We start from the raw sequence: 27,066 nt of genomic DNA on the forward strand, positions 1-27,066 counted from the left end.
GGAAATGCTATCATAAAAATATCTGGACATAGCATAGAAGCATGACTTATACTCAAAAACAGTCATGGAGCCCTGCTCCAAATGATCAAACTCATCCCACATACGATCTCTCAAACTAAAGGCACAAATCTATCCAGAAAGGCACTAACAAACTGATCCCATGACAACTCAGGAGCATCAACAAGCCTACAACCGACAAATGATATCCACTAATTTTTCACAGCATCTCTTAACTAATATGTAGTATAAGCCACACCATCTACGCAGAAAGAGTGAAACACAACTCAGAACACAAGATATGAAAGAATTCACACGATAAGGAATAAAATGAGAGAGGTTTCCCAAAGATATCCTATAGCCTCTCGAAGATAGATATGGACGTCTACATACCGATCTGTGAGACTCTATTAGACATCTCGTTCTTACTCCATTGAGACAAATAAAACCTGGCTGCTCTAATACCAATTTTTCACGACCTAAAAACTAGGGTCATGATGGCACTTTACTTGGCGCACCTTGAAAAGTAAGACTATCACCCAAACTGATTTAAAATGAGAAAATAAAGAAATATCCCAAGGTAAGGCTTCTAGAACTAAGCCAAACCATAAAATAATCATAACAATGCGGAAAGAACTTATCCAAAATATCAATCATGCCCAAAATCAGGTGTCAATAGTGTAAGAACTACTAATACAATCCAAGTATCAAATGCATCAAAAAAATAACCACAAATGAATAATATCTGTATCTGAATACTAATAAAGACATAACTACTATAGAAAGATAAAGGTGACCTTCAAACGTATGAATGTCCAACCGCTATCTTGGAAGCTCCAATAATCTCCCAAGTCAAGCAAGCTGAGGCGCACTCGATCTAGGACCTGCACCGAAAGGGCACAGTAGGCATGAGATCGGTCCACTTGGAATCAGTAGGTATCATAGGCCGGCCAAAAAAAGTGGTAAATAAAGCATACAAAATATACAGTAAAGGCGCGTCACCTACAATCAAAAAATATCCCATGATGGTAGCCCACACTGCTTGCACTAACAGTTCTAATATATCGCACATATATTACAATATCACACCAATATAGAATAAAAGTACGTATTATATCAACTATAAAAAGAACAAGTGGAACATGCATATACAAGATCATCAAATACAAGTAAAAGAAGATAAGATAAATGCATAGATGACTAGTCAATATGCCAATACAACATAGCATAACACAATAAAGTATGTGCAATATATATATATATATATATATATATATATATGATGATGATGATCATGATGATTCATGAGGTCGTTGCACAACCTCCGGGATCGTTGCACAATCCCCGTATATATTTACGGAGGAAAACCTCCCAACGCAGGACCCATGGGGGGTTCATCAACCCGTATTCAATCCACATATCTCATATCTTCTTTCCATCATATCCCTTGGAAAGGATTTTATAAGGTGTTACAATATCTTTTAAAAAGGTATTGCCAGTGTTTCTCAGATGTTGCCACGGTGGTACCAATATTTCATGAATGAGTATGATATCAAGATGTAATGCTCACAACCAATCACAATGAGTATTTTCACAAAGAACCACATGATATATTTCCACAACCAACCACAATGATATATATTTCCACAATCACATGTGTCAATATTCGCTCATTATTTTTGTATCATCCATGAATTTTCACATGTCTCATTTGCCAATAAAGTATGAATATAATCACAATACACTAATGGTACCACATTAGCATTTTAACAACACAATACAATTATTTATATGTATTCAAGGCTATCAATATCATATAGGACCCCACACGGTCACACATATCACATAATATCTCAATTTCGATAATTACATCTCAAATAAGCCCCGCATGGGCACAACACATAGATAACCATTTTCATGATTAGTTTCCACCCTTAACATGCATTTTGTACCATCATTTACTACTAACCTAGTCTGAAAGAGTTAAGCCATAACCTACCTCGAAAGCTGAAACCGGTCCGCTATACTTGAATCCGCGACCTTACTTTTCACGAACAATTTATAACTCTAATAAAATATCAAATATGAAATCTATGCGTTGAAATAAAACCAACGACACTCATATTGACTACTTTTGGTTCGGGGTCAAAACGGACCCCCAGAATGAGTTTTCGAAAAGAAGAGCAAAATCAGAAATTTACTTCAAAAACATGTTCCCCATATTTTTAGAAACCTACATCTGAAAACTCAAGTTAAGTCGAGTCAAAAACGGGGTTCAAATCGAAGAAATACCATTTTTGATCTTTACCGGGTAAAATCTTTGAAATTCAGGTTAAAATCAAGAATCGGAGTTGTTTTGAAGGTTAAATTGAAGAAAAATTAGTAATTACAAGATAAAATCATTATTCAAGTGAAAATGAGTGAAATTTGTTTAAAATTATGCCCTAAAATTTTTGGAATTTTGAGATGTTAATCAAGAAATTACTAAGAAATGGGTGAATTCTTACCTTTAATCCGTAATAAAATCAAGAAAAAGGTATTAATCTAGCTTCCCAAACTCCCACAAACTTTATTTTTAAGCTCTCACACTATTTTAGGTTTAACTTTCAAGAGACAAGATGAAAATGAGCAAAATTGACCAAAAATAGGAGAAAATTTGGTATATATAACAGAAGTGCTATAGTTGCAGATTTTTGATTTTAAAAGTTAATATGAAGTTTGACGGGGTGTCCGAAATTCATTCGGAGTCCGATATACACAAACGAACTATGTAACCATACTAAATTCGATGTTCTGGACGCAATGCCGATACCAGATTTTCAAAAAAAATATCGTTTTTACAAAAATGACCCCCGAAACTCGAAATTATAATTTTTCAAACCGAGGATCGAAATGAGATTTAAAAGCCATAAAATCATACCAAACATGCTAACACCCTAAAATCGACATTTCAGATCTGCTGGCGAAGTCGAATTTTCCATTCGAGGTTGTTTCAATCAAATGTGGGTCCCACACCCATATTTCTAATTTTCCAACTTTTCGACCAATAGGTCGAAATGAGCTTGGGTGCATCGGGACCCGAACCAAAGGTCTACCTAGCCTAAAATCAACATTCCAGAGTTGTTGGCGTAGTTCATTCATTCATCCGTCATACAAATAAAAATATATCCATGTAAGTCCAAAATAAGATTCTCGAAGCCATCATAAATCTCAATATAGCATAAATGTTATCAAAATGCATCAAAAATTATGTCAATCACTTCCACACCCCAGAAATACCCTAATGTAACTATGGAAAGGGGGTAAAATAGTTAAATTACACAAAATTATAAATTTCACATATTTCATCAAATTTTTAGGTCGTTACAGCTTGTGCAGCAGCTGTGACTGGATTTAGTGTTGTGATGTTGTATACAAATTGCAACACAAAGAACCACAGAAAACAAAGCCAAAATTGTCAAGTTCAACCTTGTAATTTCATTGCACAACAATTTAATTACACAACCTGGCAGTTTTGTCTAAGGTAACACCTAATAATTGATACAAATTTCATCTCCTTAAAACATAACAAAAACAAAGCAACTTAGTTTAGGGCAGCCTTCTTGGAGCTCCTTTCAAGAACATGAATTAAAATAGAAAACTAACACCCAAAATACATACACAAATGAGAGTAGCCCAAAGTTGATTTTCCCTTTTCTTAGACTTAGCCAACTTGATCTTCCATTTCTTCTCATTTGTCTTCATCTTCTTCAAATCATCCTGAAAATTGTCCATTTGCAACTTTATTTTGTTCATGTTTATTTTTCTCTCTACATATTTACTTGTCCTAGTAGTTTTGTCATCAACTAGTTTGTGTTCATAAAATGTACAATTTGTCGAAGATTCAACTCTTTCCTCAAGCTCTCCAATTCTTCCCAATAATTAAGGAATAAAAATTTGAATCGTTCATCAATAGAATCATCCTTCCAAATCCAGAAATTGCATGATCTAGCATCCTAAAATAAAAGTAATTAGATTCGTACACACTATTCAAGATAAATGTTTGAAGAGAAACTCACTTACCCCATAGTAAGGACAAGTCCAATATCGCCTACCCAAATTTTTTGAGGTCCATGAAGTCATCAAAGGTAAAAGATGTCCATGTTTGCATCGAACCTCGTCCAACTCATGATCTTCTTCTTGCTTACAAAGTCTACTCAAACTTATCTTAGTCATTAAAGTATCTTGATTAAAAAATCAAGCTTTAAGAGAAGTCGAACAAACACTTAAGGGAAGAAAAAATTATCAAAATTGCAACAAAATTAAGACAAAATAATCATCAATATAACAAGATATCAAACGATTAAAAAGATTTAGTTACCAATTCTTCAAACAAATGATCTTCAATTTCAATTTTGAAAGACAAATTTGGGAATTAGGGTTCTTAGTTCGGAGCCCCAAATTGGCTTAAAAAAGAATTAGAGTTCAATAGATCCATTGGAAATTAAAACTGTTGTAGTTTTAATATTTTTAGCCTTTTATTTTTGTTATTCAAAAGGTTGGACGCACCTAAAATGGGTGTAAGAAACACGTCTTAGAATGGGTGTCGCGGGGAGGTAATAGTATCACTTTTATATAGTTTAGGTAATGATGACTTTTTCCAACTTATAAGACCAACTCTAAATTATCCAACACCAATTATAAACTTAACAAGATTATAAACATACCATTGACTAGAAATAACCATCACCTAAAAAAAACATCCCCAACAATTATACACCAACATAAAGAAATGACCAATATCTTCTAACCAAATCAATTGCTTATAACATCATGTTAGAGCATTAAAAAAGATTGAAAATAATTAGTACTTTGACAACAAAAGAAAGTGAAACAAAGAAAAAGGAAAAAAATGAGGATACCCAAGACAGAGTTGAAGCTCTACTTCAGTTTCATCTTTATTAAAATCTTAAATTTGTTTAAAAAGAAAAAATTAGTATATATATGATTACTTATTAAAGAAAGTAAACAAATCCATCTAAAGAAGATTGATCTACCTTTTTGTCTACATATTCAATTCACGAGTGGTTTAAGGATGAGCCTAATAAATAATTTACTTTAGGCGCAAGAAATTTTAATATAAATTTATGATTTTGATTTCACTTAAAGCAATATTAAAAATTGTAAAACTATATATCTTTAATAGGAATATTTTATAATTTAGAATTATATAACTTATAATCTTCATATTAATAAATATAGTTTTTACAACATCTAAAGTAGCATATTGCAAACAAATTACAAACATCTTAGTAACTAGAATAACTAATCTTCTTCTGTGAATAATAATATTAAAGACGTTATGTCTTTTAAAAATACATGATCACTTGAGATTGTGAAAGATGTTTTACAAGTAATATTCTTGCTATTGTGTCGACATATATTTCTCAAAAAGTGAATTCCACCTTAATAGCTTTGAGTAAATTAAATATGTGCATTAAGATGCAAATACTTCTTATTCGATATTAAAGAAAGTACTTTTTCGCACTTTCATATATTAAGAGATTTCACTTGAAAAAGAAAATGTTTCATACTAACGGATTGTAATATATAATCATAAATTTCGATGCCTATGTAAATATATTTAAGGCCTCATATATGTATAGATTTAAGGCCTCTTATGTCTATATATATTTAAGATCTTTTATGTGTTTATATTTAAACCCTTTTATTAAACTTTAATTATAAATCACTAATTTTATCGATACGCGATTGCCCCTAATACAAAGTTTTGCTTCAGTGTTAAAAGTTGTTGCATCATCAAAACCACAAACTATGACTTCTGCTATTAATGAGAGTTTAGTATGTTTTATCATGTTATAATTCTAAAAAGCCTTTATCACCTAATCATTTCAAAGTATAAGTACATTTAGGATCATTTTAGTATGAATTTATTATACACCAACTCTTTAAACAACAAGGGTAAATTATTTATAATAATCTTTATTTTTCATCAATGGTATCAAATTATGATTTGAAAAACACAACTTAACAAACTCTGTCAATGTGACGATATGAACTTGCTCAATTGTTGATCTCGAGCCTAAATGATGAAGGAGAGTAGTGATAGACTCGCAACCAACGTAAAGTTAATCAAGTCATTTTATGATGTATGATAACGACCTGAGGTAAACTTAAATAAATTAAATTACTCGAAATTCATATAAACAAATTCAAGATTTGTTATTGAGACTGATGCCAATATAAAGGATTGGATGATGGCTAGTTAAATATAATTAGATAAGCGAAAAAATTATTGGCAGTTTAAAACTCTGTATTCTTCTGGCTAGTGTTATAGGGATAAAATGAAATTTTTTTAAGTATGGTCGGATAAATAGATTAGTAATTTGAGATAATTATTTATAGTAAGATGAATAATTAATATGAGATAAAGAGTGTAATAATGACATAATACATTTCTATATCTCTTGAGATGATTGTTATTACACGGATGTAGACTCCATTGTGCTTTGTCATCCACTCATATGCGATTCATTTTTCTTTTTGTTAGAGATAGGAAGTTTAAGCTAGTAGATAAGATGGTGCCCATTAACTGTTGGTTTTCGGGTTTAGTAAAATTTCTATTTTACAACAAGAACTTCAAACAGGTGTTCAAACTAACATATGAATACTCAAATGGAGTTGTAACTCTGTATTCACAACTTTAAACTTCAACAATAAATTCAACCCAACTTATAAACATTAACAAAATGAATTTCAAACTATTTTCTGAAAAATAGCAAAATCAAACATTTAGAAAAAGATGGAGATTGGAATATTCAAGTCGACCAAATTCACGGTATGTCCTTAAGGAAGTTATTTTTCTCAAGTACCAGGATAAAATGAATCACTTTGACAAAATATCGGTACCTCAAACTCTGTCAAACTACGAACGCACTCAACGATAGCAAATCACACAAGAGTTTTTCAAGAAAGAGTGTTTTTTCTTCAAAATTTCATGTCTCTGCCTGACGAAAAAATCAAGTGTTTATATCCATCAAGGTTTTGCTACATGAAGAGAAGCAATGGTTCAGAAAGGTGCAAATCTTCAAAAAAATCACAACCCATTGAAAAGGTCATAGCCATCCAAATAGAAAAGGCACCTATTCAAATTGCATCCTTTCTCTTGGTGTCTTTTTGGAAAAAACACCTATTCATTTTTCATTCACACCTCTTACAAACCCAACAATCCCCACATGAATGGAAATGACTATTTTATAAAAATTTACGGACAAGTGTGTGATTTACAAATAAATACTAGTTACATCTAGATAAGTAGGCTTTTCTTTAAACTTTTCACAATGAACTTGCATCGGATGCACTCAGTCAATCGTCAGATGTGATATCTTTGAATTTTTGAGTTTTAATGTACACCTAGACAACACAAGTCACACAACTAGAATTTTACCGTTTATGATTTTGATAATTTTGTTTGACTCGGATATGAACACGATCTGATTTATGAGAGTTTAGAGAATAGGACTTTACTATCATTCTCCTTTCCTAAACGTTTAATCCTATAAATCAAAATATTTGGTATCAAACATGCCAAACGTCCATTAAAAAGCTTCAAACCATAAGTCTTATCCTTGTTTTATGAAATTGTCTTCATCATGAGAATGAGTTGAGTGTATTGACAATGTTGAACCATCAGTCACAACTTTGTTTGACCTCTTTGAACCTAATTGTTGGGATATCCAGTCTACTAGGTAGAGTTACCGCCATAATGACTTGTCCTAGACCATAAACCCATTCCCTTCAGTGATCTCTCAACTCCTTTTCTAGATAAGCCTTTTTTAAGTGAATTCTACACATTATTCTTTGACCTCACATAGTCAATCGTGATAATTTTGCTAGAGAGTAATTTTCTAGCGGTATTATATCTTTATTTTATATGATGAGATTTACCGTTATACATCATACTTCCTGCTCTACCTATTGCTGCTTGACTATCACGGTGTATGCATATTAGAGCCAAAGATTTGGGCCAATAAAAAATATCTTCCAAGAAATTTTGGAGCTATTCAGCTTCTTCACCGACTTTATCTAATGCGATAAATTCAAACTCCATGATAGATCAGAAAATACCTATTTGGATAATTTTCAAGAGACTGCTTCTCCACCAAAATTAAATACATATACCCTCATAATTTTTACTTCATTCGATTTGGTGATCCAATTTGCATCATCATATCCTTCAACTACTGTTGAATATTTGTTATAATGCAAAGCACAGTCTTGAGTATATTTTAGATACCCCAACACTCTTTTCATTGTCATCCAATGAGTTTGATTGGGCTCGCATACCGACTCAATTTACTCATAGCGCATGCTATTTTTGGTCGTGTATAATTCATGATATACATCAAACTTTCCAACACTCTTGCGTAGTCCAATTGTAAGTCACTTTCACCTTCAATTTTTTGAAGTGCAAAACTCAAGTCTAATAGAGTCTTGAAAATATTGAAATTCAAATACTTGAACTTATCAAGTACCTTTTTAATGTAATGAAACTGTGATAATGCCAATCCTTATAGAGTTCTATCAATTCTTCTCTCTAAGATCATGTCAGTAACTTCAAGATATTTTATATCAAACTTTCTCTCAAGCATTTGTTTTGTAGCATTTATGTTAGAAATATCTCTACTGATGATCAACATGTCATCCACATATAAACAAACAATGACTTTGTGATTTGAAATGTCTTTAATGTAAACACATTTATCACATTCATTTATCTTGAAATCGTTTGCCAACATGATTTGGTCAAACTCTGCATGCCATTATTTGAATGCTTGTTTTAGTCCATAAAGTGAATTAATAAGTTTCCACACTTTTTTTATCAGGAATCACAAAACCTTCGGGTTGATCTATGTAAATTTCTTTCTCTAGTTATCCATTTAAGAAAGTTGTTTTTACATCAATTTGATGGATTTCAAGATCATACACCACCGCTAAAGCAATCAACATTAGAATAGACATTATCCTTGTTACTGGCGAGTATGTGTCAAAATAATCAAGACCTTTTTTTTTGTCTAAAGCCTTTCACAACAAGTCTTGCCTTGTATTTGTCAATAGTATCATTAGCCTTTATATTCTTTTTAAAGATCCATTTAGAACCTAGAGTTTTATTTTCTGGAGGAAGATCAACCAACTTCCACGAATGATTGCTCATGATTGAATCAATCTCACTATTACCTATTTCCAAAAGGATGAGTTCGAAGACGACATTGCTTCTTTAAATGTTTGAGACTCATTTTCAAGAAGAAATGCTACAAATTCTGATCCAAAGAAAGTTGACGTTCTTTGACGTGTACTACACCTTGGGTTCTTAACATTAAGTACATTCTCATTTGGTTCATCTCGAGATTGTTTAGAACCTTCACTAGACAGCTTATGTCCAGTTCTATACGAATAAATATATTCAAAAAACTCAGCATTATCTGATTTGATTACCGTATTTTCATGAATATATGGATGTTTGGATTTATAAACCAAAAATCAACATGCTTTACTACTTTTAGCATAATTGAATGAACATACAATCCACAGTCTTAGATTTTATTTTTACCCTTTTAGGCATAAGAACTTAGACTTTTGCTAGACACCCCCACACTTTAAAATATTTTAAGTTTGATTTTCTTTCATTTCATTTTTCATATGGAATGGATTGTGTTTTGCTATGGGACACTCTATTGAATACTTAGTTTGCTGTAAGGATAGCTTACCCCCACAAGTTTTACGGTAAACCTGAACTTATGAGTAAGACATTCATCATTTCCTTTAATGTTTGACTTTTCTTTCTTCAATTTCATTCGATTGAGGTGAATACGGGATAGTAGTTTGATGGACAATTTCTTTTTCCAAACGTATCTCTGTAAAAAGAGATTTATACTCTCTACCTTTATTACTTCTTATCATTTTGATGTTTTTATTTTCAGCTGATTTTCAACTTCAGTTTTATATTGTCGAAACGCGCTATTGCTTCATCCTTTTCATTTAGCAAATAAACATAACAATATCTATTGTAATCGTCAATAAAAGTTATGAAATACTTTTTTTCACTATGAGATGTTGTGGATTTCATATCACAAATAACGGTGTGAATTAAGTCTAAAGTATTGGAATTTCTTTCAACAGACTTATACGGATGCTTAGCATACTTAGATTCCACACACATTTGACACTTTGATTTATTGCACACAAAGTTAGGCAATATTTTCAAACTAATCAGTTTTAGCAAGATTTGTAATTGGCATGTCCTAAACAACTATGCCACAAATCACTGGAGTCTAGCAAGTAAGAAGAAGCCTTGACTTTCTTCATTTCAACAACCATTACATCAAGTTTGAAAAAACCCTCATTGAGGTAGCCCTTTCCTACATAAGTTTCATTCTTGTTTATTACAACTTTCTCCGAAATAAACACTCACTTAAACTCATTTTTACAAAAAGTATTATCGACACTAAGTTCTTCCTAATCGTAGAAACATGGAGAACATTGTTGAGATTCAACACCTTGTTGGAAGTCATTTTTAGGAATATCTTCTCATTTTATTCAACCTTGGTTGTTGTATTATTTCTCATAAAGATCATTTTTTTGGGACCAATGGTATCATAAGTACCAAAAGCTTTTTTGTCTGCACAAACATGTTTAGTGACTCCTGAATCAAACCACCATTCATTTGGATTTCCAACTATATTGTATTTAATGATAATAGCACACAATTTTTCATTATTTTCAATTGCTTCCAACATGTTTATCTGATTTCTTTTCTTGCTCTTATTTAGAATTTAACTATTTGGAGTTTTGTGACCAACATCAATATAATTGTAGCACTTGACTATGAACGTTTTATTGATCTGCTCTAGCTCTTATCCAGAAGACTTCTTCGTTTGCTTATTATTTGAAACATCATCCTTAACAAGATTTGCAACCTTCATTGATGATTTCTCAATCAACTCATTATCCTCTTCTATTTTGGGATGACTCACAAAATCTTACAAACCAAACAATTGATTTTAATCATTATTTATTTTTTGGAACATGAGAATCTCCACTTGTGAACATTTGCATTTCAAGTTTGGTCAGTTAAAATGATATTATTTACTATTATTTTTTGAAGTTCACACCAAAATATTTTTTGATTTATCTGTCATTTTTATTGCTAGAGCAATATCTGAACTACTTAATGATGCAATATTAATTGCTGTTAGGACACACCATTTAGAATCTAATCAATTTGTTGTTCAGTTTCATTCGTTATTTTTCTGTCAATCTTGGACATACACTTTAGTATTTTAGAATAATAATAATAAAAAATTTAATCTTTTACCAACTTGTTTCTTGTCAATGATGAAGTTTTTATATCTTCAAATCATCAATCGAATGAACTTTGAAACCTGATGAAGTTTTTATGACTTCAAATCATAATCAAATTCAAACAAAGTGAAACCCCACAAGGTTTAAACTCTAGAAATCAATACAGAGATTTTAATGAATCGGTGAAATTTTTATAGTCTTCGAACCAAATTTCCACACTAATGTCTCGGTGAATTTTTTATATTCTTCTAACCGAGGGAATAAAAATTAAAAGATTTTATTCTCCACAAAATCAGACCCAATACAAATTAACCAAGTACTTAATTTATAAATGGTGATATTTTTTTCACCAAACAAGCACAATATTTTTTTATTATTATTTAATTTTCTTAAGATTATTTTTTTCGGATTTAGTAAAAGCTGTATTTTACAACAAGAACTTCAAACACATGTTCAAACTAACATTTGAACAATCAAATAAAGTTATACCTCTGTATTCACAACTTTGAACCTCAACAATAAGTTCAACCCAACATATAAACATCAACCAAATGAAGTTCAAACTATTTTCTAGAAAATAGCAAAATCAAACATTTAGAAAAGATGGAGATTAGAAGATTTAAGTCCACCAAATCCACGGTGTGTCCTAAAGGAAAGTATTCCCCTCAAGTACTCGAGGTTATGGAATATATCCTTCCAGGATAAAATGAATCACTTCGATAGAATAGCGGTACCTCAAACTCTATTGAACTATGAACGCACTCAACGGTAGCAAATCACACTAGAGTTTTTCAAGAAAAAAGAGTTTCGTTTCCTTTAAAATTTCATGTTTATGCCTGATAAAAAAATCAAGGTGTTGCCTCATGAAGAGAAGCAATGGTTCAGAAAGGTGAAACACTTCGAAAAAGTCACAACTTATTGGAAATATCATAACCATCCGAATCAAAAAGGTGCCTATTCAAATGCATCCTTTCTCTTGGTATCTTTTCGGAAAAAAACACCTATTCATTTATCATTCACATTTCTTAAAAATCTAACAGTAACTTGGTTTTTGTTGACATTTGTAAGCGTGCCTTTTAACTTGGTCTTAGTTGATATTTATGTACTTCAACTTTGAGTGTGCATAAATAGACACTTGAACATTTATAAAGTTGAATAAGTAGACAAGTGCATTCTATGTGATGTCCTACATGTATTATGACACATAGAGCATGTGTGTTTACTTGTTCAGTGTCTACTTGTATGCATCCAACATTGGAGGACATATATGTTAGTTGGAGTCTGTTGAAAGAAGAAGAAAGAGCTACAAGTTCAAAGTAACAGTTAATCTATTTCAGGAAGTTAGTTATTTAACTAACTGTGTGAATTATAGTTGATAGAGTTAGTTAGGAAGTTAGTTTCTAGATCCTTCCATGTAACAATTTATATACACGCTACTCACTACATGTAAAGCTAAGAAAACACAAAATTCAATCAATAATCAAGCTCTTCACTCTATTTCTTCTCTGTTCTCTCTTCTTCCTTCTTCTCTAATTTGCAACTTACAAAGTTCATGTTCCAAGAACTTTGATTATGTTCATGGTATTAGAGCCATGCAATTTTATGCTCAATTCGAAGATTAAGTTTTATCTTCCGCAACATTCAGTTTCAAGAATCTCAAGAAATTGATTTACAACAATGGTACCACCTTCTAGCAATGGTGAAAATATTAAGGAATCTTCAAGCTTGGTAAATGGTGCAACAAGTGCACAAAACTCTGTTGGAGTCGACTACAATCACACTTTGTTCTTGCATCCCTCAGATGTAAGGGGTTTACAAATCATTTCATTTCAATTAACTGTAATTAAAAATATCTCAATGTGGTTTCGATATATGAGACTCTCACTGTTAGGAAGGAGCAAACTAGGAATGGTAGATGGTTTTTGTTCCAAACACAAACTCTCTCCTGAATTGGGCAATCACTGGGAAAAAGTGAATGTCATTGTTCTCTCTTAGATCATGAGTACAGTAGCTAAGAACTTGCTTGGACGTATAATGTATGCTACAAGTGCTCAAGTAGTCTGGAATGATCTCTGTGAGAGGTTCAATAGGATTGATAGGTCAAGAACTTTCAATCTTCACAAGGAGATAGCTAATCTATCCCAGGGAACAACTTTTGTATCTCTCTATTACTCAAGACTGAAAGATCTGTAGGAATAATTTAAAGCTTTAGTGCCTATTCCAGGGTGCAACTATGGAACATCAAAAGATTATGTTGCTCATCTTCAAAAATTAAAGTTGTTTCAATTCTTGATAGGGTTAAATGAGTCATATGACCAGGAAAGAAGCTAGATATTGCTTATAAATCCACTAAAAACTATTAACTAAGCTTATGCTATGGTAATTAGTGATGAGAGTCAAAGATCTGTAGGTGCTGCAACTGGTATTCTTGGTGCTAATCCAACTTCTACAGGATATGAGTCTGCTATTTTCTCTAGAGGAAATGATCTTTATCCTAAGGAAATGAGTTAACAGTGTTTACCATAGGAGTACAACAAAATAAACAATTCAAAAAGAGTCACACTCTTTACTGTGAAATCTGCAAGATCAGAGGCCATACAAGGGAGAATTGCTGGAAAGTGGTTGGTTACCCTGCTGATTTTAAATTCAAAAAGAAAATTGGCACTAGTGCAGGTAAATATATAGTCTGCAATGACATAGAAAATGCAGGACATATGCAGACTACTCACTCCACACTACCTCAAGATACTAGTATTACAACTGCTATCAAGTCCATGTTAGGAGGAGCTGCACATCAACCAACTCCATGAACCTTCACTAATGAACAATATGCTTAAATTCTACAGCTACTACACAAAGAAGACATGGCTAAGTATTCAGCTCATGTTGCAGGTAAAATGGTAGAGTCAATAGGCTCCACCAGTAAGGGTCCATGGATTATAGACACAGGTGCAACCAATCACATGGTTGCAGATCTCAGTGCCTTAATCAGCACCTCTATATCTAACAATGAAGTGCCAAAAAGAGTATACCTACCAAATGGTGATATATCTCTAGTCACACATATTGGTTCATGTAATGTGTTTGGACAAGACACTATCACAAATGTTTTCCACCTCCCTCAGTTTAAGTTTAACTTACTGTCAGTACCTAAACTTATAAAAGAACTACATTGTTTAGTTTTTTATCCTAATTTGTATGTGTTTCAGGATCTTTATAGTGGGAAAATGAAGGGGATTGGTAGAGAAGCTGATGGATTATATGTTCTTGCCAACACTACTACGAATAATGCTACAATAATTACTCAAAGATCTTATGCACTTATTGATTCGACCACTACATCTATCTGTGATTCTGTTATTGATAGTGTAAATCTAGACATAGCCTTATGGCATAAAAGACTAGGACATGCCTCAACTAATGTACTAAAGAGAGTTCTATCCATAGATAATGGCATATCTTCCAATAGGATCACTGAGTGTGTAGTTTGCCCATGTGCAAAGCAAGTTAGGCTTCCTTTTCCTGCTATATGTATTACGACTTCTAGCACATTTGAATTGTTACACATGGATGAATGGGGGCTCTACAAGTTCCCACAATTGAAGGAAATAGATATTTTTTAACAATAGTTGATGACTACTCTAGAATGACTTGGATCTATTTACTTAAGCTTAAGTCTGATGTGTGTGTGTCACTTTCTCAGTTTATTAGTATGTCAAGACTTAGTTTGATAAGAACATTAAAATCATTAGGTCTGACAATGGCGCTGAGTTTGTAAACTCAGTATGTTATGCTTTTTTTTACAAAATTAGGCATCATCCATCAAATAACTTGTGCCTACAGCCCTCAACAAAATGGAGAGGCTGAAAGAAAACACCGGCACATTTTAGAAGTCACTAGGGCACTTAGATTTCAAGGTGCAATACCTATTAAATTCTGGGGTTTGTGTGTCAAAACAACAGTATATATAATCAACAGGTTGCCTACAGCTATAGTAGATCACATGTCACCATATAAGAAAGTATATGGAAAGAAACCTGCTATTGTTCATATGAGAACTCTAGGTTGTCTATGCTATGCTAAAATAGTTCAACAATCAGATAAATTGCAATGTAGAATAAGAAAATGTATATTAATGGACTATTCAGAAACTCAGAAGGGATATTTACTAAATGATCATGCTAACAAAATGTTTTTTGTCAACAGAGATGTCAGCTTTAGAGAAGAAGTATTCCTTTTCAAAGAACAAGCTACTCAAACCCAACATCTCACAGCTGTTAAACTTAATGAGACATTATCTAATTGGTCAAACTTATATACACCTGATATGAGGCTCTCACATGATACAGAAACTACTCAAACACCAATAGTGGAACATACTGATCCCAGGATGCAGGCAGAAACTACACAAGTGCAAGATGATCAGGATCAAATATCAAATATGCCTCAAGCTGATGAGAAAGTACAAGTTGTTGCAAGGAGGACTGCCAGAACTAGAAAGGCTCCTTTATGGCTCAAGGATTTTATGTCTCCCAACATACATTAGGAAGAACCTTATGCTTTAGATAAATACATGACATATGATAGACTATCTCCTAAGTACCAGGCTTGCATAGAAAATTCATCCACTACCACTGAACCTGCCACATACAATGAGGTAGTAAAAGATCCTAGGTGTATAGAAGTAATGAAAACTGAGATTACAGCACTTGAAGGTAATCAAACTTGGGAGATCACTAGTCTACCTGAAGGTAAGAAACCTATAGGCTGTAAATGGATCTTCAAAGTAAAGTACAAAGCTACTGGTGAGGTAGAAAGATTCAAATCAAGGTTGGTTGCTAAGGGTTATAGCCATCAAGTAGGAATTAATTTTCAAGAGACATTCTCACCTGTTGTTATAATGAAAACAGTGAGAACAATTTTTGCCATTGCAGCTCAAAAATATTGGTTCATACACCAAATGGATGTCTACAATGCATTTCTGCAAGGTGACCTTCATGAAGAAATTTACATGGACCTGCCACAGGGATTCAAGAGCCAAGGGGAGCATAAACCAGTGTGTAGACTCTTGAAGTCCCTATATGGTCTTCAATAGGCTCCCAGGCAGTGGAATGCCAAGCTATATGAAGCCTTGTTAAAAAATGGGATTCAAACAGAGTCAGCTAGATCACTCTCTATACATAAAGCACAATAGTGAAGGTACTACTATTGTCTTAGTCTATGTAGATGATATGTTAATCACAGGAGACACTCTAAGACTGATTGAAGACATAAAAAACAAACTTCAGCAAGCCTTCAAGATGAAAGATCTAGGTGAACTCAAATTTTTCTTAGGTATTGAATTTGTAAGATCAAAAGAAGGTATTCTGATGCACTAGAGAAAATATGCATTAGAGCTTGTATCTGAATTGGGACTTGGTGTTGCTGCACCTATAGACACAAACATCAAGCTTACTACTAAGGAGTATGATGATCATATCTATAAAAATGAGCAAGGACCCACTGATCCACCAGCTAATCTGCATATTTATCGGAGACTCATAGGAAAACTGTTGTATCTCACTATGACCAGACCTGATATTGCTTATAGTGTCCAGACTCTCAGTCAGTTTCTACAACAACCAAAAAAATCTCACATAGATGCTGCTATCAGACTAGTCAAACACATTAAGAAGAAACCTAGACAAGGAGTATTAATGTCCAGTTAAGCAAATGCAAAAGTCTCTGCATACTGTGATGCAGATTGAACATCATGTCCATTTTCAAGAAGATCTGTCACTGGATACTTGGTAAAGTTAGGAGAATCTATTGTTTCCTGGAAATCTAAGAAGCAAAACACAATTTCCAGGAGTTCAGCTGAAGCTGAATACAGAAGCATTGCAGTAACTGTGGCTGAACTTGTCTGGTTACTAGGACTACTAAAGGAGATTAGGATTGATGTCAAACAGCCTGTATAAATTCACACTGATAGCAAGTCAGCAATACAAATTGCATCCAATCCTGTATATCATGAAAGGATCAAGCACATTGAAATAGATTGTCACTTTATAAGGGAGAAGATCACTCAAGGACTAGTTACAGTCAACTATATTCCTACCAACCTCAACAGAGCTCAACATGAACATTTGACATCCAAGCTAGGCATCCTAAATTTATTTGGGATCACCTAGCTTGAGGGGGAGTGTTGAAAGAAGAAGAAAGAGCTACAAGTTCAATGTAACAGTTAATCTGTTTCAGGAAGTTAGTTATTTAACTAACTGTGTGAAGTATAGTTGATAGAGTTAGTTAGGAAGTTAGCTTCTAGATCCTTTCATGTAACAGTATATATACACGCTACTCACTACATGTAAAACTAAGAAAACACAAGATTCAATCAATGATCAAGCTCGCCACTCCATTTCTTCTCTGTTCTCTCTTCTTCCTTCTTCTCTAATCTGCAACTTACAGAGTTCATATTCCAAGAACTTTGATTCTGTTCAAAGTCAAGTTAAAGAAGACATTTATATAATATGGTCGTTATCCGAATTCGATGAAAAAAATAGAATCACTTATTATGAACTGATTGTCAGTATCAATTAAGGCCCGAAAAGTGGATTTTTACCATTTCTCCAACCTTAGAAATTGTCTGGAACAAGTATCACCAAATATCTCACATGTTTGATTTGGATTATTTCACATAATTTACTAATGCTATATCTCACATGTTTGATTTGGATTATTTCACATAATTTACTTAGCATTAGCAGTATTTAGTAAATCAATTTTATTGATTAATATTACCAATCACCTATTATGTAGTAAAATTAATTGATCACTTTTTTAAAATAAAGTTTTTTTTTCTCTTCATAAAAGCTTTCACCTTTACAGTTCTTTGGTGACTCAAACTCACAATCTTAGAGTTAGAGGGCGGTTACGAGCAACCCCACTCTTGTCAAGATAACTGATTTCTTTTACCAACACTTGCATGAACTTTTTAGAACATCTAATTGATAACATCAAGGCGCTGGGTTGACTGTTCAGTCCCACGATCATAATAAAGTTGATTAATACCATTTCGTGCTATAAAATGCAGGGGGATAACTTAACACTCATGATTAACTTAATCTAATGGTTCAAACATACATACTTCACCAACATTATGTTATAACTTAATCAAATAATTGAGCAAATTGCGTGGTCCTTCCGTAGGCTATCTAACAGTAGTAGCTAAAACATCAAACTTACTGGAAAAGCCAGCGAACCGATCAACATGTTAAAACTAATCATTTAATAACACCCAATTAGTACAAAAGTTCCCATTTTCCATCTAATATTCTCTCCTACTAGTATACAAAGACATTTTTTTACTACTTCTAACACACCTAGCCTTCTGTATGTGAAAATTGAAGTGAAGGTTATTCAACGTGGGACGGAACTCTGTATGCTTCCTTTACATATTAACCATAGGTGCATTACATTGAGCAAGAAATTACCAAGCCAATGAACGAATCTTTGATTCAAACGGGCGAGCTCGGCTGCCCATCTGGGCTCTGACCTTGATGTCTCTTGCTGTCAATACTCTTCCGTTTGAGTATTTCCTTAATTTTACTTTCTCTTGTATCAACAAAGTCTATTAAGCCCTTAAAGCTAAGAGAGCCTAGGGGACGCCTACTAGGCCGTACAGATTCAGGTTCGCTGATGTCCTGCTCCTCTGGCTCGGGGTCATACCTCCGGAATTGACAGTATACCCTGCAGAAAAACGCTACAAGAGCAAGAAAGCAAGCAACAGCACATATGAGAAACAGGCCCCAGAAGCTTTTGAGAGAAAGTTGCGTATCATCAGCTTGGTTGTTTTGTGAAGAGCATCCGTTGTTCGATAGCCATTTGTCATGGATCCTTTGGAGGTCGCCGTTTTCTGACAGTTGAAGAATTGCAACTGACAGAGCATCAGACAGAGGAGAGTCCCTTTGAAATGCCTGGCCATGGATAGTGAAAGTCCGCTCAAGTAGATGGGATTGCTTGTGGATCAATCCTTATGAATATGTGCCTATAATGTGTTGTGACTCCCTTTTTTCTTTATTTTGAGTTGAGTGAAGGGTCAAAAACACATCTAAAGTATTCCCGTTTTTTGAGTTTCATACATAAACTATCAGGTGTTTTGGTGTTTTGAGTTTACCACTTGAACTATCACAATCATTCAAATAGGAAAAGTGAACAATTGATAGTTGAGGTATATTTTGATAAATAGTTGATGATGGTTCAGGTAGGAAACTCGCGTATCTGATATTGATCGTTCAGGTATGAAACTCGAAAAATCAGGTACTTTAGGTATGATTTTAACCATTAACTCTTTTGAGTTTGATTTCTTTGTTCTTGTTGGGGGTGGGGTATATGGGAACTTAATTGGATTATTCATGAACTTATTGACACATTTACAACAAACATTTAGCTCTGTTCAATAATGCAAAGGAAAAGATTAACTTACAAAGCCCCATCCGCCCTTTGTGAACTCCCGTCCTACTGTTCTGAATACGCATTTGCTGTTGGCTAGGAAGAGCTCGACATAAGGAAGCTCGTCGACAATTCCAGCAACACCACCACCTTGCGGACCTTTCTCCAGCGCGCTGACATATTCATCTTCGGTTTTCAATATACGGATCCTTGATTCTAAAACACCTAGCTCTTCAATGAGGTAGTTATAGGCAAATGAGCCATCCTGAACTCCAATTGGATCATTACTTGAAATTAAACTGTCAATTCCTTGAATTCCTGAAGACAGCTGCCGCACTGTCAGGATAGATGTTAAGCTAGCTGTATAGCTCGAATTGATAATTAGAACGACAAAGAGCCAAAAGATCAGCACTAAGCGTCCCAAGGTGCTCATTGTGTTTTCTCCTATTAAATAACATAATGAATAGTGTTAGCTATGGTTAGGACAAGCTTTCTGTTGCAGTATGGAAGATCTTAAATAACCAAATCGAAGAGTTTGTACGTACTGTGTGCAAAAAACATTGTTGAGAAACTAAACCTGAAAGAGAAAAACGAATCTTAGCACCAGTGTCAATATTTACATACAAGTTATTTGATTTGAGTAAAAGGACAATCTCATCCAGAGAAGCAAAGTTATTCACATAAAGCATGCATTTGATTCTACGACAAAAGGTTATAAGACTTAGCTACTAACCAAAAAACTGTAACAAGTTGTTGCCTTGGTGGACCTCGGAATTCAGGATTATGTCGATGCTCAAGAATCCAAACGACAGTTCCAACAAAGAGAAAGAAGACCCCAGTTACACACCACATTTGGAGGGTAAATGGCTGAAGGAAAGCCCATGGACTGGATTTGAGCTCTTTGATAGGAGCAACTACGACGAGTCCAGATTCCATGTAAGGTTGTGTGAAGCCCACAATCCTTGTGCGATTTGTTGTAATCGTGACATCTCCCACAGCTGCATCATATTTCTAAGATGCAAAATGTATCCTTATAAGTAACCATGAAAAACATTTCAGCATTACATTTTGCATTTTCTAATACAAATCAGGACAGGCATCCCCGATTTAGCAACATGCACAAAAGATGTTAAATTGGTAAAGGAACTCAACAACAACAACAACAAACCCAGTATATTTCCGCCTACTGGGGTTTGGGAAGGGTAGAATATACGCAGTCCATACCACTACCTCTAAAGAAGTAGAGAGGCTGTTTCCGATAGACCCCCGGCTCAAGACACAGGACACTATACAAAAATATTCAAAGCATGAAACATGATAAAACTAACACAAATACAACATCCACAAAAATAATGTACACTACCAAACAAAAGACACCAAAACGCTCCTAACTATGGACTACAATTCATCCCCCACCTTATCCCTCTATCCTAGTATTTTTCCTCCAAACCTTCCTATCCAGGGTCATGTCCTCAGTGAGATATAACTGCTCCATGTCATGTCTAATCACTTCTCTCCAGTAAAGGAACTCATTAACTGAAAAACTTACTTCGACGAGTCTGAACTTGCTGATGCAATACCAACATTTACAATCAAAGTAGTTTAAGATTCCAAGAACCAAAAACTTCAGGCAGTTTCCATTTTTACCGCAGGAATTCAAATAGAATTGAAGGAAAATAAATGTAAAAAGATAAAACAAAATTCACTTGAATTCCAAGTTTTAATAGAAATTTTGTATTGATGAGCTACAACAATTTCACCTATTTAAGAAACTACGATGATTATTGAGTATGGTATTGCCCCTTTCCGTCATGAATGTGCCTTTGTATAGACTATAACTATTACTCTTTCAATCAGTAAACTGTACATTACTTCATTATTCGTATATCATTGATGACAATTAATAACCAATTGCAGTTCAAAATTAATTAGTATTCCCATTGTGCTAACTAGTCAGACAAATGTAAATAAAAGAGATTTAAGCCAGGCTGATCAAAATTATTTCATCATAATTAGTCAATGACAAAAAATTTGATAACACAATCAGGAACTCACATTTGTTACGACGTCATTCACCAAGTTTTTGAAAGAGGGGTTTCTCTTGCCATCTCCATACAGAATATAGACGTGAGGAACGGGGTAAGACAGCAAATCTATTGCAGCCTCAAAAACATCAATGCAATATCCTTTTACCCCAGAAGGTCCTTTATCTTTATGCACAAACTCTTTAAAAGTAACACGGTAAGGCACAGCAATTCGGAGAGGCTTTCCATTATGTGGGAACACCCATCCTCGAGGTCGAGTTACAGTTTCTCCCGGCCATATGACATTGTATAGATGTTGGGCACTGGTTGAAGTGTTTGGAGGTTTTGAATATATAATCTCTGGAGTTACAACTGATAGACCAGAATAGTTTGACCAATAACCTACTGTGCGTGTTCCAGTTCCACCAATGTTAAGAACATCATATGCTGGATGAACTAAATTTTTCTCAGAATCAAACTGAATCTGGCCAGTTAGACCTGTGAAGTTCATGCCAATGAGTATCTGTAATAATTTCTGTCCTTGGTCAAAAACTTTCATGGATGACAAATGCAAAGCACTCCCATTTGTATCACGTAATCTGGGGTCATCAGAGAAGGTCGTCTTTCCACCATCCTTGAAGAAAAGGTCTAGAGCTCGGGCAAGTAGCCAAATCGTATCGTAAGAATAGAGTGCGTAAGAATTAAAACTTGGAATTTCAACACCCTTAAAGTTTTTCCAGCGCGATGCAAACATCTTTTTCTGATCAGAATCCGGGGTGTGATGACGAAGTGCTACAACACCCTGAATAAGATCCATAGTTTCTGGATTAACTGAATCTGAAGAGTCCAAAAACGATGGAAGCCAATCAGTAGTGATCCAAACATAGCCACTGGTCATCATTCCCAAATTCTTTGCCTTTGAAAATATTGATAGCCCAGTATCAGGATTTACATGAACAACATATACTCGTGCCTCCATAAGGTTCACACTGATTAACAAATCATCAATTTCACTACTACTTGCTCCAGGAGAAAAGGCTGCTTTGTAAGTGAGCTTCGCACGCTTCTTTGCAAGGGCATCACCCAACATAGATATCCCATTTCTACCATTATCGTCATCAACAAATATGGCAATAACCTCTTTCCATCCAAAATAATCAACCACATCAGCTATAGCATACATTTGGAAGTGATCGTTTGGAACAGTTCTAAGAAAATACAAGTACTGAAGAGAGGATAGAGTAGGGTCCGTGGCAAAAGACAAAAGAGGGACCTGAAGTTCATTCACAACATGGGAAATCACATGTGCTATTCCTGAGGACTGCGGACCGATTGCAGCAACTACTTCTTTCTCCATCAGCTGCAAAGCTACAAGGCAAAGATGCCTGTAAAATACAAGGGCGGGCAAAGAAAAAGGAAGGAAATAGGCATTGGCACTAGTAAACAGTACTAATCAAATGTGATAGGAAGGCTCGCCTTAGTTGAGCTTTTTAACAAGGTTTCTTGTCTATGAAACAATAGAGGAACAAGACACTGAACTATTCATGAATTCAGAAACAGGTCATGAACAAAAAATTTGCTTCTGTAGTGTAAAGCGCATTGCTTTTGTATTTTCTTTATTCAGACATCCCTTGCTTGGATATGAGTTACTTGAGCTGAGGTCTTTCAGAAACAACCTTTCTACCTTTCTACCTCCACAAGGTAGGAGTAAGGTCTACCTACACTCTACCCTTCCCATAACCCACCATTGGGATTACACTGAGTATGTTATTGTTGTTGTTTATTCAGACTTCCATATACGTGCCCAACCCCTATTCTACCACGTCCCATTGAGTTCTCGAGTTAAGCTACTGCATAGAGAAATTCCCTCACTCCACATCTCTGGTGAGCAATTTATCAAACACTACAAAAGGGATCGAATGAGAATGTCCTCAACTAAACTGAATGAATGCATATCAATCAATCAACTACCTCTCAATCACAATATAGTTTCGGTGGGCTGTATGACTTCTCTGTATCCTTTCCACTCTATTAACATTCATTCCATTCCAGTACAACTTAATTGAAAGTATAGGACACCAAAAATATAGATACTAAGCATAGGGCATAAGATATCATGTCACAAAGGATAAGATGGTTGTAAAAGATATGACACCTAGGCCTAACTAACCCCAAAAGCTAGCTCATAAGGGGTGGATTGCCCAAGTCCATATAAGCAGACCATCAGTCCATTCCCCAACCAATGAGGGACTCTAACACCGGCCATATTACTGAAAATGAAGTATGGTACTTGAGTTTGATAATTTTTCATAAAAGATCATAGAGGAGAAAAGTGTTTACCATCAACAGTGCCAACAAATCCACTGCAATTAGTATCCTGAAATATGAGGTTCAATTTGGTTCCTCTGAGAATGCTAGAATCTGAATTCACATCACCAATTGCTGCTACAAGTGCTGGCTCAGCTGACCTTCCAATAACAGACTTAGCAGTGAATAAAGCTCCAATATTCACCACCTTAGGCCTAGAAGATGGAGATAAAGGAGCAGTGGCATTTGCTGTGTTATTCCCACTCCCTCCAAGAACTGCCAAAGGCAGCAGCATTATCCATGAAACCAACAAGAGAAGCACTCTCTTCCTTTGTGAATACACCTCCATCCCTGAAAGTAGCCTACTCCTACAAAGACGGATCCAAAATTTTGAGTTTACGAGTTCTGAATTCTATGTAGATATATTATTTATACATATTCGTCGAGTTTCTTTTCTTACCACAAATACAGGTTGGCCAAACCCGTAACTAGAACTCTAGCTCCGCCTCTGTCTTCAGAACATCAATTTACATCATCATTTCTTCCACAACCTTCTGCTAAATCACCAGAACACAAAGATAAAGGTCAAAACTCAATATTTGAAGGAGAAAAAATCCAAAATTTTCAACAAGGGTACCAAAGATAACAGCTTTTCAAGAAAATTGGAATGTGGACCCCACATCAAGAAACTGAAAATACAGAAAAGACCCATGATGACAATTCATAAACATTTAAAATACGAAGCAAGATTAAAACAGGACAACCCAAAGAAAGAGTCAAAAGAGGAAGCTTCATTACCCAAAAACCACCGACAACATCAATGAATTTTAAACCTCAGTACATAGCAACTTGGCACAAATATGATTTGACTCCCACTTGGGAAATACAGACAAAAAATTTCAGTATATTGTAAAACCCCACTAAAAATAGAATCTTTTGTATATTGATGCATGATTGCCACATTTATTTTATTTTTATTTCCCAAGGTATCCGGCAGCAGTGAAATTAATCTTTCGTTCCTCTGTCAGCGCACTAAGCGATTCGCCAGAGACGGGGATCGATTGCCACATCTATTATGGACTAATGATATAATTAAACAAAACAAGTTGGAGTAATTAATATCAAACATCCCCATTTATCTATTGGAATTCAAATACAGTTCAATAAAGAGCGGTACAGAGAGATGATAATGTATGATAAAGAATCTTGGTTGTTATAGAGGGTGGTAGATATTGTGATTAACTAACTAAAATCCATACATAGCTACAAGACAAGTCTACAACCTTGAATAATTATTGTTGAATTCAAAACCTTAACCAATTAAAATAACATAGCTAATAGACATTATCAAATCTAGTGGAATAGAGAAAGAGATTATGCTAGAGAGGTTGGAATGAGCTAGGCTAATACCATGTTGAATTCGAAACCAACAATATGGTTATTGACATGCATTTATATTAGCAATGGATAGAGAACTTAAACTTTGTGACAAATTTTAACGAATTGAACATGAGAAAATTGGATCCAACACACCGAAGTATAATTATGCATAACATTATTGAATCATATTATCTAAAAATTTAGAGTTTTGACACTCAAAATTATAGTCTAGTGGTTGTACCTCCACACTGCATTGTTAGCACTTAGCACATGACTGTAAAAATTTAAAAGAACAGGTGTGACACCACTCATTTAAATAACACACACTCGTGACTTTTTGTTTGTTATGTGGACAAAGGAACAATCACCAAGTACTAGTTTATTCATTATTCTATTAGTTCATTTTTACTTGTTATATTTCAATTAAAAAAAAACAAGAGATTACTATAAAGTAAATATTAGAGACGAATAAATTTTATAGCTAAACAAAAATGTTCTTCAGCGATTTTAAATTATCAAATTATTATGTTAGCTACGAGCTATTTAACTACATATTACTAATAAAATTCATAATTAATTCACACTTTTTTGTGATTGAATATATTCGTTTGCATGTATCATATGAAAAAAGTGGAGAGCACATTACAAAAAGAGTTCCTAATGAGAACAGTCTTGAAAGCTCAGGAAAGAATGATACTTTTCCTAGTTGTCTAACGTTCTTTAATTTTCATTTTACTTTACAGTTTACACCAACTGATTCTTCTGCACCAGGAAGGGTGCGATGAAGTCGTAAGTACTCTATCCTTAGTTAGATATTTCGTATTTCAGGCTTGGATATAAAATTATCTTTGATGTAGAGCGTTTTATTCTTATAATGAAATTTTTTGATGTAAATCTAAATTAATTAGACTACAAATACGGGTATAGGACCCAAAAATGTTTGTTCTGCTTTTGTGTTGCTCCATTTGAGTATGAAACAAACGGATGGTACGGATGTTGCCTCGTCATCAGATGAGTAGGATAAGAGCAACCTGTATCATACCTTGTCAGGTGGGACCTACTGGGCAGTAGTGTGAAACACGTGGATTCTTTTATGCCTTAGCATGTGATTAAGACTAATTAATTTTTGTAGCTTAGAAAAGGCTATATGCGGAAAATAAATCTTTATAGAGTAGAGAGAGTAGGTTTAGTTAAAAAATTTGAGACTTCAGTACAGGAAATAAATACTTTAAGAAAAAGAGAAGCAAAATAATAAATGTAAGGTGGACAAGGAATAGAATTTTCTGAAATGAGAGGGGTGTGGTGACCCATTTGGGCCATAACCTAAATTATTATATTATTATTAAAATATTACTATTCACTAATGTCCACTCAAATGCACTTGTCTATCAATGTTGCATTTGTATATCAGCTTAGCATACGTTAGTCTAGTCTTTTTTTTTGATAATAAAGAAATAAAAGTCAACTGCCGATTAACTCAGCTTAGCCAATAAGCATTCCTATAACAAGGGCTGTTGGGTTTGAAATCGAGAAGGCGTGATGCGAAAGCTTAAAGTTTATAAATTAA

At 34.2% G+C, this 27,066-nt stretch overlaps 1 protein-coding gene across 4 annotated transcripts; it reads right to left on the reverse strand.

The window, feature by feature from the left end:
- Positions 1-18,608: 18,608 nt before the first annotated feature.
- On the reverse strand, positions 18,609-25,780 carry LOC107878244 (glutamate receptor 3.4). Of its 4 annotated transcripts, none has more exons than XM_047393883.1 (8): positions 25,741-25,780; positions 24,580-24,673; positions 24,153-24,487; positions 21,844-23,180; positions 20,522-20,799; positions 20,334-20,365; positions 19,823-20,232; positions 18,609-19,313 (listed from the first exon to the last, which is right to left on the reverse strand). In XM_047393883.1, the coding sequence occupies exons 3-8, from the start codon at positions 24,466-24,468 to the stop codon at positions 18,855-18,857; spliced, it is 2,832 nt and encodes a 943-aa protein (XP_047249839.1). In that variant the 5' UTR covers positions 24,469-24,487; positions 24,580-24,673; positions 25,741-25,780; the 3' UTR covers positions 18,609-18,854. The 4 variants fall into 4 exon arrangements, with proteins under 4 accessions (XP_047249839.1, XP_016580649.1, XP_047249840.1 ...); XM_016725163.2 differs by lacking the exon at positions 25,741-25,780 and adding an exon at positions 24,918-25,026; XM_047393884.1 differs by lacking the exon at positions 25,741-25,780 and adding an exon at positions 24,757-24,874.
- Between the last annotated feature and the right edge of the window lie 1,286 nt (positions 25,781-27,066).

The sequence above is a fragment of the Capsicum annuum genome, chromosome 7 (assembly GCF_002878395.1).
Source record: "Capsicum annuum cultivar UCD-10X-F1 chromosome 7, UCD10Xv1.1, whole genome shotgun sequence".
In the NCBI taxonomy this organism is placed as follows: domain Eukaryota; kingdom Viridiplantae; phylum Streptophyta; class Magnoliopsida; order Solanales; family Solanaceae; genus Capsicum; species Capsicum annuum.

Coding starts and splice junctions, on each gene's coding strand:
- LOC107878244 (XM_047393883.1), bottom strand. CDS start 24,468: ATGGAGGTGTATTCACAAAGGAAGAGAGTGCTTCTCTTGTTGGTTTCA. Junction 20,800..21,843: donor TGAATGACGTCGTAACAAAT/GTGAGTTCCTGA, acceptor TTTGCATCTTAG/AAATATGATGCAGCTGTGGG. Junction 20,233..20,333: donor AACAATGTTTTTTGCACACA/GTACGTACAAAC, acceptor GTTATTTAATAG/GAGAAAACACAATGAGCACC.